This window comes from Mustela lutreola, chromosome 4 (genome assembly GCF_030435805.1).
Source record: "Mustela lutreola isolate mMusLut2 chromosome 4, mMusLut2.pri, whole genome shotgun sequence".
NCBI classification, from domain to species: Eukaryota; Metazoa; Chordata; class Mammalia; order Carnivora; family Mustelidae; genus Mustela; species Mustela lutreola.
Genome location: NC_081293.1, coordinates 200,940,175 through 200,952,695, shown reverse-complemented (window position 1 = coordinate 200,952,695; position 12,521 = coordinate 200,940,175). Strand labels below are relative to the sequence as shown.

The 12,521-nt window shown below is 56.8% G+C and overlaps 1 protein-coding gene across 8 annotated transcripts in view; it reads left to right on the top strand.

Moving 5' to 3' along the window:
• The first annotated feature begins 9,913 nt into the window (after nt 1-9,913).
• LMBR1 (limb development membrane protein 1) overlaps nt 9,914-12,521 on the top strand; it is a 163,327-nt gene continuing 160,719 nt past the window's right edge. For 3 of the 8 annotated variants that reach the window (XM_059172386.1, XM_059172383.1, XM_059172382.1), the window contains exon 1: nt 9,916-10,162. In XM_059172386.1, the coding sequence (XP_059028369.1) occupies nt 10,087-10,162 (76 nt within the window). In that variant the 5' untranslated portion in view covers nt 9,916-10,086. Of the gene's footprint in view, nt 10,163-12,521 lie in introns of all 8 variants that reach the window. The other 5 variants (XM_059172390.1, XM_059172384.1, XR_009353058.1 and 2 more) reach the window with 3 other exon arrangements.

Here is a 12,521-nt window from a genome sequence, read left to right as displayed (position 1 = left end):
GCGGGATAAAGAGGGTCCTCTTCGGTCTGAGTCGTGAGGGGCTCCTGTGCTCGAAGCCGGGGAGCCTGGGGACGGGAGAGAAAGTCCTCCGGTCGGTCGGTCAGGAGACCGCAAGTCCCCAGTGGCAGGAGCGGTGGCGCGGTGGGGGGGCTGCGTCCTGAGCGGCTCATGCAGCACGACTGCCCTCTAGCTGCGCTCCCAGAGCAACCCGGCCGCCTCCTCCAAGGCCCCTCTCTCAAGCGACGGCTGGACGCGCCGGCAGAGCCAGAGTGGGGTGGGGGAGCCAGAGGCTGCAGCCGGGAGCCTTTGTCCGGGCTGGGTGCCAAGCTTCCCCCGCAAGCCCAGGCGCACGCGGCTCCCATCACACCAACAGCAAAACGGATAAAGTCTTTCCACCAGCAGCACCGTCGGGACAAGGGCTGGAGTGTGTGGCTCCTGCGGGGAACGTCTAAGTCTCCAACCTGGAGGGCCCTGGGCCTCATTTGAAGATTTCTGGATGAGGGGAGCGAGCAAGGCATCTTGAGGCATCTGTTGCTGACTGCGGCCTCTGAGGCGTGGTCTCCAGCAAGGCTCAGCGGGGAAGGCAGCACCGCCAGGCCGCGGAGTGACAGGGGCCCGGCCCCCGCTGGGAGAGCTGACCCCAACACCGACAAGACGTACACACAGACACGTCATCAGTGACAGCAAGGATTTGGCCGCGCTGTTCATCACGTTGAACCATCGAGCAGCGCGGGGTCGGCTGATGTTTTGTTTGTGTGCTTGTCCTGATGTTTTATGGTCAAAAAAAGCTTCCCAGGAGGCAAGCTTATGAATGCCCAAGACCTGTGCTGATGGAGTAATGCTTCTGTGTCCTCTCACCGCAGTTTCTCACACAGCCTGACGTGTCCCCATGACAGCTGAGCGGGTCCCTGGCGTGTGTGCTCACGCCCCACTGACCCGCCCGTGAGTTCCCAAGGGAGTGTTGGGGTCCCCCCCTACCCCCCCCCCCCCCGCCGCCCCCCGCGTTCTGTATCCTGCTGTTAACATTTACATCAGGATAAATAGTGTTTTCTAAAGCCACTGGAATAGGCAAGGGAGAGTCCCCACCAGCCTGACCCCTCCCTCCTGGCACGGCTGACTTCACTTACCCTGGTGGGCCTGTCCCAGGGCAGCCACTCCAAGGAGGCCTGGGGGAGGTCTGTGTTCCCCTGGGTGAATTCCCTACAGGCTGTCTCCCTCCCCAGGCCTGGTGGCCAGTGAAGACGCCACAGGTGACCCATTTCCTTCCTAGCCAGCTCCGGCTCTGTCCCCTGGGCACCCTCTGCTGCAGTGGGTCTGGGCCCTGGGCAGCCTTTCCGAAAGCACCTGGGCTGCCTTGGCTTTATCTGGAACAAACGGGGAAATTCTCGCTGGTGGCACGCTCGCCCCCAATACTCCCAGAAGTGCACAAAAATATATGTGTGAGGGATATACAGCATAGCATCATTTCCATAAGACTAGAAAATAGTGAAAACCGAACAATCTGAATGTCGATCTGCATAAGACTAGATTGATAAACATAAAAAGTGCCAGTCGGTGGAGTGCTAATGAGGCAGCGGGAAGAATGAGATTGCTGTGCACAGTGATGGGGGGCGGAGGGCACAATCCATTGTCAGATAGAAGTAGTGAGTGGCAGAACGCATCTGGACTGTGTACTAAGCACCCCCGCGCATGCAGGAGTTGCGGCTAGAGCTCCTCAGCCGTGGCTGCCCCTGGAGAGCGGGTCTGAGGGAGAGGGGGGAAGGGCTCACTTCTTAAATATACGTTCCTCGGGGCGCCCGGGTGGCTCAGTGGGTTAAGCCTCTGCCTTTGGCTCAGGTCATGATCTCAGGGGTCCTGGGATCGAGTCCCGCATTGGGCTCTCTGCTCAGCGGGGAGCCTGCTTCCCTTCCTCTCTCTCTGCCTGCCTCTCTGCCTGCTTGTGATCTCTGCCAAATAAATAAATAAAATCTTTAAAAAAAAAATACGTTCCTCATCGTTTCCTCATACGTTCGTCATTTGTTCCCCGTTGACAGAAGAATTAAAAAGCGATCATAAAAAGCGTAAGTTCAGCCTCCCTTTTCCTGAGCACTAACTCCCTCCTAGAGAGCCGTCTCCGGACTGGCTCGCCCAGCCCGGGATATTTTCTCGGGGGGTTTCTGCACTGTAGCTTCTGCACCCCAGCAGGCCCCGCTGAGCTGCGGGAGATATTCATGCCGACAGGCAGTCAGGACAAAACCGTGGCTGTGACGAGTTTGAGAACACGTCCTGTCCTCCTTCTGAGTCCTCCCGGCTGGCCGCCGTGTGTCCCGTCTTCCCCTCGTCCTGCTCGGCTGGCCCAGGCCGTTGTCCCTGCTGCTGTCATGCTCCCTGCGCCCGCTGTACTCGGGCAGAAAGCAGCCCCCCCCCCCCCCGAGTTGTATCTGAATCAGAGATCAGGCATTTTTGTGTGGACACTGCCAGTGGGAAGCCTTTAACGATGTCTCTACAGGTGTCTTCTCTTGGAATTCACTGGGTCCCCCATCCTGTGGCATCTGGCACGTTATTGTGGAAAGAGTGAGAGGCCCCGTGATGCACGGAGCCGCTAGGACGCTGCGCGAATTAGGCCGGTGCTCCCCACACATGAATTCCTCATGGCCCTCTCCTCTCCTCTGCAAGTGGCCTCGATTCTCTCTTTATTCAAACTTCAGTGAGAGTCAGCAGGGCAGGTGAAAACCACGTGCCTCACCCGGGACAGAATCTTGTCAAAATCAGAAGCTGACACCAAGGGTTGAAGGGCAAGTCGAGGCAGGGGTGTGCTTTCTGTCTGTGCACTTAGATTTCCCGTGATTCCCTGTAATTACCCCCACCCCTGCCAATGCCAGGTCCACATCCCTTCATTCCCTTTGGCTGGTTCTTACACATTCCTGCTCTTGGATGCGACAGTCGCACGTCTTGGCCAAGTGGAGCTCCTCTCTTCCATCTGAAGCGTCCTTTTCGTCTGTAATCTCCGGTGTAGGAGTTACAGGTCTGCCATGAATCTCCTCAAAATCCGTGACTATTTCATGGACACGTAGCCCAATATGTCAATGTCAGCGCGATCCATGCGGAGGTCCTGGTATTTCAGATGACGGCAACGATGACAGCTAACTTTCGGGTGCCTCTGCTCTGCGTGGATATGGCATTTCACCCCAGGGACCATGCCAGGGAAGCCTCTTCATTATTTCCAGGTTATTTACAGGTGGGAAAACAGGCACAAAGCAAAGCAGGCCAGTAACTTGCCCCAAACCATACAACTCAGAAGTGGTAAAGCTGGGATTCTAGCCCAGTGCTCTGGCGTTGGAGACTGTTCATGCGCACTACGGCATCTCATTATCAGAGGAGCGCTTCATCTACTGATGTTAACAAATGCCGGCCAGCACTGTGCACAATAACTGCGGAGCAGGGCCCAGGGCACTACTGGGCAGAGGGAGCAGTTAGATGCTGGAGGCTGGTGCCCAGCTAGAGCTTAGTGCTGGCTAGAAATGATATGCCCTTCCTCATTCATCCTGCCCTCCCCTGGGGCTCTGTCCACTGTTGCCTATCCCCTGGGGCTCTGTGCACCCCTGCCTGTCTCGAGGGGGCTCTGTCTATCCCTCCCTGTCCCCTGGGAACTCTGTCTGCCTCTGCCTGTCCCCTGGGGCTCTGTACATCCCTCCTTGTCCCTCAGGGGCTCTTTCCACCTCTCCCTGCACCCCGGGGACTCTGTCTACCCCTGCCCGAACCCTTACTGTGTCTGCCCCTGCTAGTGTCCTAGTGACTCTGCCCACTCCTGCCTGTCCCCTGCTGACTCCGTCCACCCCTGCCAGCGCCCTATGACTGTGTCCACCCCGTCTGCCCTCTAGTGACTGTGTGCACTCCTGCGGGCACCACTGGTGACTATGTCATGCTTTTCCTCTCCCAGGACCTCAAACACTGCCCTCTTCCCTCCAGAGGATCATCTTGCTGTCCTTTCCCTGAGGAAGCAGACTGGCAGAAGAGACTTAAACATACTCCCTGTCTGGGCTGAATTGTGTCCCTTCAAAATTAACATGTGGACATCCTGCCGGGATCTCGGAATGTGACCCTAACTGGGATGGGGTCTTCAAAGAGGGGATTAAGTTGGGGCACGTGGGTGGCTCAGCTGGTTGAGCATCCGACTCTTGAGTTCTGTTCAGGTCATGATCTCAGGGTTGTGAGCTTGAGCCTCACATTGGGTTCCGTGCTGGGCGTGGAGCCCGTTTGAGATTCTCTTCTCTCTCCCCCTCTCACACTTAACCCCTGCTCTCTCTCTCTCAAGAACCCCAACAAAACAAAACAAAAACACAGAGGTGATTAAGTTAAATGAGGTCCTATGGGAGGGCGCTAGTTCAACGTGCTAGTGTCCTTATAAAAAGAGATGAGACACAGACACACAGACGATGACACAGAGAAGACCACTGTCCACACGCCAAGGAGAGCGCCTCGGGAAGAGCCAGCCCTGCCGGCGTCTTCACGTCAGACTTCCAGCCTCCAGAGCTGTGAGGAATCAGGATTCTGTCCATCTGTCCAGTCTGGGGTAGTCTGATACTCCGGAGACCAATGAACTCTCACAACGTCTGACCCCTCTCTGCACCCAGACCCGTGTTTGCTGCCTCCCCTGTGATGGGGAACGATGACTATTTTGTCCCTTTAGAAGACCAACAAATATACAAACCACTGGTGGGGTCCGATCAGTGTGACATGGATGTTTCTAAACAATGGATGTTTCTAAACCTATCTGCACCTTCATGGCATTAGAACTGTTTTCCTGAGAAAAATCCCATTTTCCCTGTGGGAGCCCTCGACCTCTCCAGACACCTGACGTGACCAGCCACCAGGCGAGTGTGTCATTCTCCTCAACTTCCCTCAGAGGACACCAACTTTGACCAGCTGGCTGTTTGACATTAGCTCCCAATACGGAAAATCTTCACTTAGGTGTTTTTCAAAACTTTGGCATCTCCTGTGGTATACTACAGCTAATAACTGCTCTACGAGGGGGAGGAGAAAGGGCCCTGGTGTGTATCATTTGCTGATTCCCATGGTGTAAATGCTCCCACTGTGGCCCATCCCAGCTGCCAAAGTGAGGTCATTGGAGGGAGAGTAGCACACTGCTGGGAGTGAAGTAACTTTAGGAACACAGCTAAGAGGAAAGTGTAACAAAATAATTAAGACATGAAGGAATTTGAATATTTGTTACCTTTTAAAAATATGATTTTAAAAATATAATTTCTTTTTTTTTAAAGATTTATTTCTTTATTTGACAAAGAGAGAGAGCACAAGTGGGCAGAGAGGCAGGCAGAGAGAGAGGAGGAAGCAGGCCGCTGAGCAGAGAGCCCGACGCGGGGCTCGATCCCAGGACCCCGAGATCATGACCAGAGCCGAAGGCAGAGGCTTTAACCCACTGAGCCACCCAGGCATAGGCACCTAAAAATATAATTTCTTAAAGAATATTTTATTTATTTGTCAGAGAGAGAGAAAGAGAGCAAGCGAGCGAGCTCAAGCAGGGGAAGAAGCAGGCTCCCTGCTGAGCAGGGAACCCAATGTGGAACTCGACCCCAGGACCCTAGGATCATGACCCGGGGTGTTCAAGAGCTGGTCTCCAGCACAGCGCTGGCTGGTTATCACTTAGCAAAGCCCTAAAGTCTATCTGTTTCTTTAGAGAGTCTAAATTTTAAACTTTGCTTGTGCTGGGTCTCCAGAGAGCTTTGTGTTTGGACCAAATAATTCCTTTAGGCTGAACCATATGAGAAGCCACTTTCCCTGTGACAAGAGGCCCCTCCCCTGTGAAGCAGGGACTCCATCCCACAAAAGAAGCAGAAAACATCGCAGGCGCTCTGCCTTGGCGGCTCAGGTGGAGCCACATGACCCAGGCTCCGCCAGTGAGAGAGACACACTGCGGTGACATGATGGGCAGACCCCGTGGGATCCATCTGGCAGGTGGAAACAGCCGCGTTTAGGGTCCAGATCTGACAAGTCTTCGCAATGAGCCCAGTCATCTCTGCGGCCCCCAGAGCACCTCCCACCATTGTCTGCCCTGACCTTCCTTCCTGAAAGTTATCCTTCCCCACTTTGTCTGTAGGTCCACTACATGTTTGTATCCTGGAATGATAACCTTGTCTGGTTTTGCAGGGTGTGGACCTTCATCCAGACGGACTCATACTGCAGTTCCGTCTTGTGGATGCTCGATGCTGTTTTTGCCTGTATTGATTCGCCCGTATTGTCGCTTGTGGCCGCAGTGCATTGATTTTTCCCCCAGGGTCTTATCCCAGTGGATGAGCACATCCCGGTGTGTTTACCTAATCCACTGCGGAGGGAGAGCTGGGATGTGGCTGGACCTTTGCTGGTTGGTATCTCTTGCTATAATGGGGCTAAGGGAAAAAGAAAATCCTCACCTCTGCCAGTGGCTGGGGGAAATACTGGGTACATCAGAATATTGCTTGGCTTGGTTTGGTATAGGGCATAAAGAGGTTAAAAGCATGGTCTCTGTCACCTTATATCTCAAAACTTTTTGATCATTGTGACCAAGAAAACCAAAGCAAAGCCTAGTGAAGTGAGAGGAATTATCTGGAATTGTAACAGTTTCAAAGACATGACATGGCAGTGAAGCAGAGGATGGAGCAACAGGCAGTGCCTTCAGTCATGGACATCCGAACTGTGCGCTTGGAAGAACCAGCAAGGCCCACACAATTATTTTCATCCATAAACTATGAAGACATACCAGAGTGTGAAGTCTAGGAAATTTCCAGAGCAAGCAGCCTACTGATCAAGGAATATTTGTTAGGTGTCTACTTTGTGCAAGACATTCCGTTAGGTATTGTAGGAAGTACACAGATGTTTACAAGATGGAGGAAAAGATGCCCTAGATCTTGAAGAGCTTATGCATCGACTATCAGTAGATACAGGGACCTGTCTGCTAAGGGTCAAGTGAATGGCTATAAGGTTTCTGCTCTACTCCTGGGTTACAGACTCGGTGAAAGCAGGGACTGAAGCGGTTTTCTTTCTTTCTTTTCCTTTTCTCCCTCCCTTCCTCTGCTTTATTTATTAACTTGAGAAAGAGCACACGCAGGGGGAGAGGGGCAGAGAGAGAGGGAGAGGCAGAATCCCCGCTGATCAGAGAGCCCGATGTGGAACTTGATCCCAGAACCCCGAGACCATGACCTGAGCCGAAGGCAGACGCTTAACTGACTGAGCCACCCGGGCGCCCCAGCAATCTTTCCATTGTGTTTCCACGGTTTTGGATAAATGTGTGAATGAAGAATCTGGAATTATCAGGAAAGACTGTGGAGAAGAGACATCTTTTTATTTATTTACTTAATTTAAATTCAATTAATTAACACATAGTGTTTTATTAGTTTGTGGGGCAGAGGTCAGTGATTCATCGTTTGCATAGAACTCCCAGTGCTCACTTCCTCACATGTGGTCCTTAATGCCCATCCGTCAGTTACCCTGCCCCCCACCCACCTCCCCTCCAGCAACCCTCAGTTTGTTCCCTGGAGTAGAGTCTCATGGTTTGTGTCCCTCTCTGATTTCATCTTATTTTCCCCTCCCTTCTCCTATGATCATCTGTTTTGTTTCTTAATTTCCACATGAGTGAAATCATGTGATAATTGTCTTTCTCTAATTGACTTATTTTGCTCAGCCTAATACTCTCTAGCTCCATCTCTGTTGTTGCAAATGGTAAGATTTCATCGTTTTTGATGGCTGAATGCTATTCCATCGTGTATATCACATCTTCTTTATCCATTCATCTGTCCATGGACATCTGGACTCTTCCCATAGTTTGGCTATTGTGGACACTGCCGCTATAAACATTGGGGCACATGTGCTCCTTTGGATCATTACGTTTGTATCCTTTGGATAAATACGTAGTAGTGCAATTGCTGGGTCGTGGGGTAGCTTTATAACTTTTTGAGGAACCTCCATACTGTTTTGTAGAGCGGCTGCCCCAGCTTGCCTTCCCATTACATTGCAGTGTAAGAGGTTCCCTTTGCTGAGAAGAAGGTCTTGGTGTGAATGCTGAAGGGAGTTAGCACTGATTCGGAACAGTAGGAAAGAGGATATAGAACAGGCAACGGGGCTGGGCCGTGGCCTTGGGGATGGGAGAGAGGAGGAAGCCAGGTTGTAGCCAAGAGCTCTTCAGGGAATGAAGCGGGGACAGGGTCTGGAAGGATGGAGTCGGGCTCCAAAGTCAAGCTCTTGAATGCCAAGTTAAGGAGTTTAATTTTATTCTACACTAAGTGAGAACAACTGCATTGCAGTGCACTGAACAGGGGAGAAAAACTGTTACAGGAAGATTTATGTTTTAGAGGGATGCAGAAAAGACTGTGTCAGTTGGGAGCCAGAGAGAACAGGGATCCCTCTCTCTACTTGGTTGGGGCTTGTTTGCACAGTAGCAGCTGGAGGATGCCCAGGGCTGGTAAGAAGGGACAAGCCCTGAGGCTCAAGCACTTTTCAAAGTAGCTTCATATATTCTACTGTTCTTTTGGCCAAAGCAAGTCACCTGTTCGGTCCCAGAAGAGGGTGGAAAATAATGACTTCTTGATGGAAGGAGAGGCAATGCCACAAGGCAGACAGGAGAATGTCTGTCTCCTGTCTATAGGAACAGGAAGGGGGGAGCTTCTGGCTATTTTTGAAGCCCCCTACGCAGGGCTAGGGGCTAAAGAAAACAGAAAGCACTAGATGCTTGGGGGTTGGGCTAGATAGAGCAGAAATGCATGCATCTACGTCCGGGAACACATTAAATATCATGATCTTAAAATCTGATCTGCTTACTCTAATTAACCCAGAAATCATGCAGATCATTTCGGACAAGTGTTTAACCCAGCTCTCAGAACCCGGGTGTCTAGAAAAACAGAGACTTTGTCTTTCGGTGGTTCTTTCCGTCTCTGAGACATTTTAAAAATAAAAGTGAACGCTGCATTTACGCAGTTGGAAGCACTCCTGGTTTCTTATCAGCCTGTGGCAGCAGGGGCACTCAGAGCAAACCCCCGTTCTGGTCCTCCCACTACCGACCATGTACAGCCTCCTGCATCACAGGCACGGCGTCTGGGCTTGACACGCTTTTCGGAGACCTTAGAAACATTTTTTTTTTTTTAAAGTCATGAGAAAACTTTTAACTCACAATTGCAGAAGATACTGAAAAATCGAGATGCAGATACATCATTAAAATAATTTGAAAGCAATTTCTAGATCTTCTTACTTCCTTCGAGTTCTCAATTAGAGATGCCCCCCAAATCGCGGGGCCAGCATCACTTAAGCGACCTCTCTGTGGTCAAATGAATCCCGAGGTAAAATGATACATGTCCAGCGAAAATAGAAAAAAAGACACTGGGCGTCCAGAGGGGATGAAGGACCGTGTTCGGTCCGCTAGGAGGTCCCCAATATGAGCGTCTGCCGCGGGCCTCCCGGGGGCCACTGCACGCGCTCCGCAAGGGCCGCGCGCTCGGGGCTGTCCACGCTTTCCGGGCCGGAGACGCCGTGGTCGGAGCCACGGAGCCGGGTCCTTCGTGGCCTTTGACCCGCTCTGGCCGAGCGCCAGTTCCGCGGGAGACCTGCTGGCCCGCAGGCCGCGCCGGGCCACGAAGATCCCCTCCTGCCGGGAGCAACTGCACCGAGACTGTGGCCGGCCGCCCCGTTACCCTTCAAAGAGGAAGAACCCGCTCCGGCCGCCCCACCACGGTCGCGTCCCCAAGCGGCTGGGCACTGGGACCCGGCAGCCCGGCTCCGGCCTCCACGTCCTGGGGGCGTGGCCCTACCGCCCCCGCCTCCAGTAGACCACGCCCCTCGGCGGCTCCCGTTGGTAAGGTGCCGCGGCGCGCTCCTCTGACGCGAAGCGCCTTCCTCTGACGTCAGGCCCCGCCCCGGCCCCGCCCCGCGCCCGCCCTCCGCAGCCGGAGCGGCTTCGCCTGAGGCGGCGGCTGGGGAGGCGGCTGAGGCGGCTGAGGCGGCGGCGGGGACGGGGGCTGCGGTCGCCGACCCTGGCACGGCGGTCCGCTGTCTGTGTGCTTCCGCCCCGGAGCGGCGGGCGATGGTGCGGCGGAGCGCGCGGACGCGGGCGGCGCGGCGGCGGGCATGAGGGAGGATGGACGGGCAGGACGAGGTGTCGGCGCGGGAGCAGCACTTCCACAGCCAAGTGCGGGAGTCCACGGTGAGCCGGCCCGCGCCCCGACCCCGCGCCCCGCGCCCCGCCCCCGCGCCCCGCCCCCCGCGGCCGAGCTGCCAGCCGCCCCCCGTGCCCGGCGCCTCCGCCCTCCTCGCGCCCTGCGCCCCCCGCCCCGCCGCCCCCATCTCCCGGGGCCGGCCACGGCCCCCGCCCCGCGCCCGGTGTCCCCCGACCCCTGCCCCGCGCCCCTCCCCCTCGCGGACGCTCCGGTGGGCGCAGACCCGCGCGGCCGCCGGGCGCTCTTCCCGCCGCCGTGGGCTCAGGACCCTGCGGGCTGGGCCGCGCCCGCCGTGCTCGGGGGCCGCTCCGGGAGCCGTCGCGCCGGGGCTGCCTGTTCCGACCCGCGCTCGGCCTCGGGCACGCGTGTGTGTCCCCGTGGCCGCGCGGGGCCCGTGTTACGTGCGTGTGTGCGCGTGCGTGTGCGCGTGCGCGCGTGCGCGTCCCCTCGGCGGACCGACGGCCCCGCGCTCGGCCCCGCGCCGGGAGCCGGGGAAGACGCGGTGCTGCGCGGTGTGCGCGGCTCTCGGCCTCGGGGACTGGGGACCGCGCGGCCGGGCCCTGCCTTGCAGCCGAGCGCATCCGCGAGCGGCGGCCGGCGACGGCGGCGCGGGGTCCGGGCTTGGGGCCGGTCCCGAGCGCTCTGGCGCCCGCGCGGCCGCGGCTCGCTGCGCCCCTGGGCTGGCGGGGCGCGTGCCGCGCTGGTGATGCCGCCGCCGCGGGCAGCGCGTCTTCGTCCTCGCGCTTCGGACTCGGCCTCGCACGGGACACTGTGCGCTTCCGGGACGGTGAGCGGGTTGGGCCCGCGTCCTGTGTGCGTGGCCGTCGCCGCGCTCTCGTGAAGCGGCCGCACGTCCGTCCCGTGGGCCCTTCGTCCGGACTCGCGGGTGCGCTCCGCCTCCGAGGGCGGCGCGGGGCTGCGGGGCTGCAGCTGCTCCCGGTGCGGGGCGCTTTCGCGCGCGGCGACGCGTGTCCGGAGGACAGGGCCGGGTCGCCGATCGCGTCGGCAGACGGCTTGATGGCCAGGCTGGCCCCGCGCTGCCCACCCGGAGGACCGCTCGGGCCCCTCTAAAGGCCTCCCCGATTCACTGTTCCCGATCCCACCGGCAGTTCTTCGGGACTTCGCGGTTTGGGGATGTTTTGACGTAGGAGTCTGTCTTCCTCCGCCACCGCATGTCCAGGCCCTTCGGCACCGTTTACGGCCTCGGTCCTGGCGTGGGCAGCTCCGATTGTGGGGTTGATGTGGGGTCCACGCTGCTCCGTCGATCTGTTTGCGCTTTGCCTTACTTCTCAGTCCGTCACGCGGTCGGTCCCGGGACGGAGAAGGGGACTCGCGTCGTGGCAGCCTCGAGCGCATTCCCTTTGCTGCTCTGGGCTCAGCCTAGTCGGGGTGCGCCTCGTGAAGCGCCCGAGTTCGGCCGCCGTCCCCCCAGCGTCCTGCGAACGCGCCCTCCGCGAGCTGAATGCAGCGTCCGCAGAAGCTGTGCGCGCGCGAACGCGCCCGGGGGTCCAGTGTTCGGCTCTCAGATGGCCCAGACGGAGTAGGGCTGCTTGGGTTTTGTCTCCGACGGTAGCCGGTACTTTCACTCAGCGGGATTTGGGGTTTGCCCTGGAACGCTAGAAGTCCTGCCTTCCTTTCCTGATCCAATTCACGTAGCAAGTGATTCGCATTTCCAAGTGTCCAGTTCATGGGCATGAAGGGCGTCCCACGTCGTGCGGCCTCTCTGGACCCCGCTGTCGCTCCGCACCGAAGCTGCCCCGTGAGTCCTTTCTCCTGGCGGCCCCACTCCGGTCTCCGCATCCGACCCACGCAGGTATCCGGCAGAGGCGCGATCCCAGTGTTTGTCCGTTCAGGTCAGGCTCGTGCGCTCAGCACAAGACTTGCAGGATTCGTGCGTCTCGCAGCACGTGTCCGAAGTTTGTCCTTTTAGCACGAGGTGACATTCGCTCGGTCATCCATCGTCCGTCCCGGCCGGGCGCTTGAGTCCTGGCCGTGGGGCCAGTGCCGCCGTGAACACGGCTGCACGAACACCTCTTCCCGACCTTTCTTGCGGTGCTGAGATAGATGCCCACCCAGAGGGGCAATCGCTGGGACCATGTAGAAAGACTCTGTTCAAGTTTCTGGGAGCCGCCATGCAGGTTTCTGGAGGGGTTGTTTCCCAGCCGCACCGGCAGGGCTCGGTTCGGCTTCTCCACCGACACGTGTGGTTTCCTATTGTTTTAAAGACGATAGTTATTCTAATGGGTGGGCAGTGGTTTTTATTTGCATTTCCCTGATGATTGGTGATGTTGAGCACTATTTGATGTGCTTCCTGGCCGTTTACATTTGTCTGTGTTCTTTGGAGAA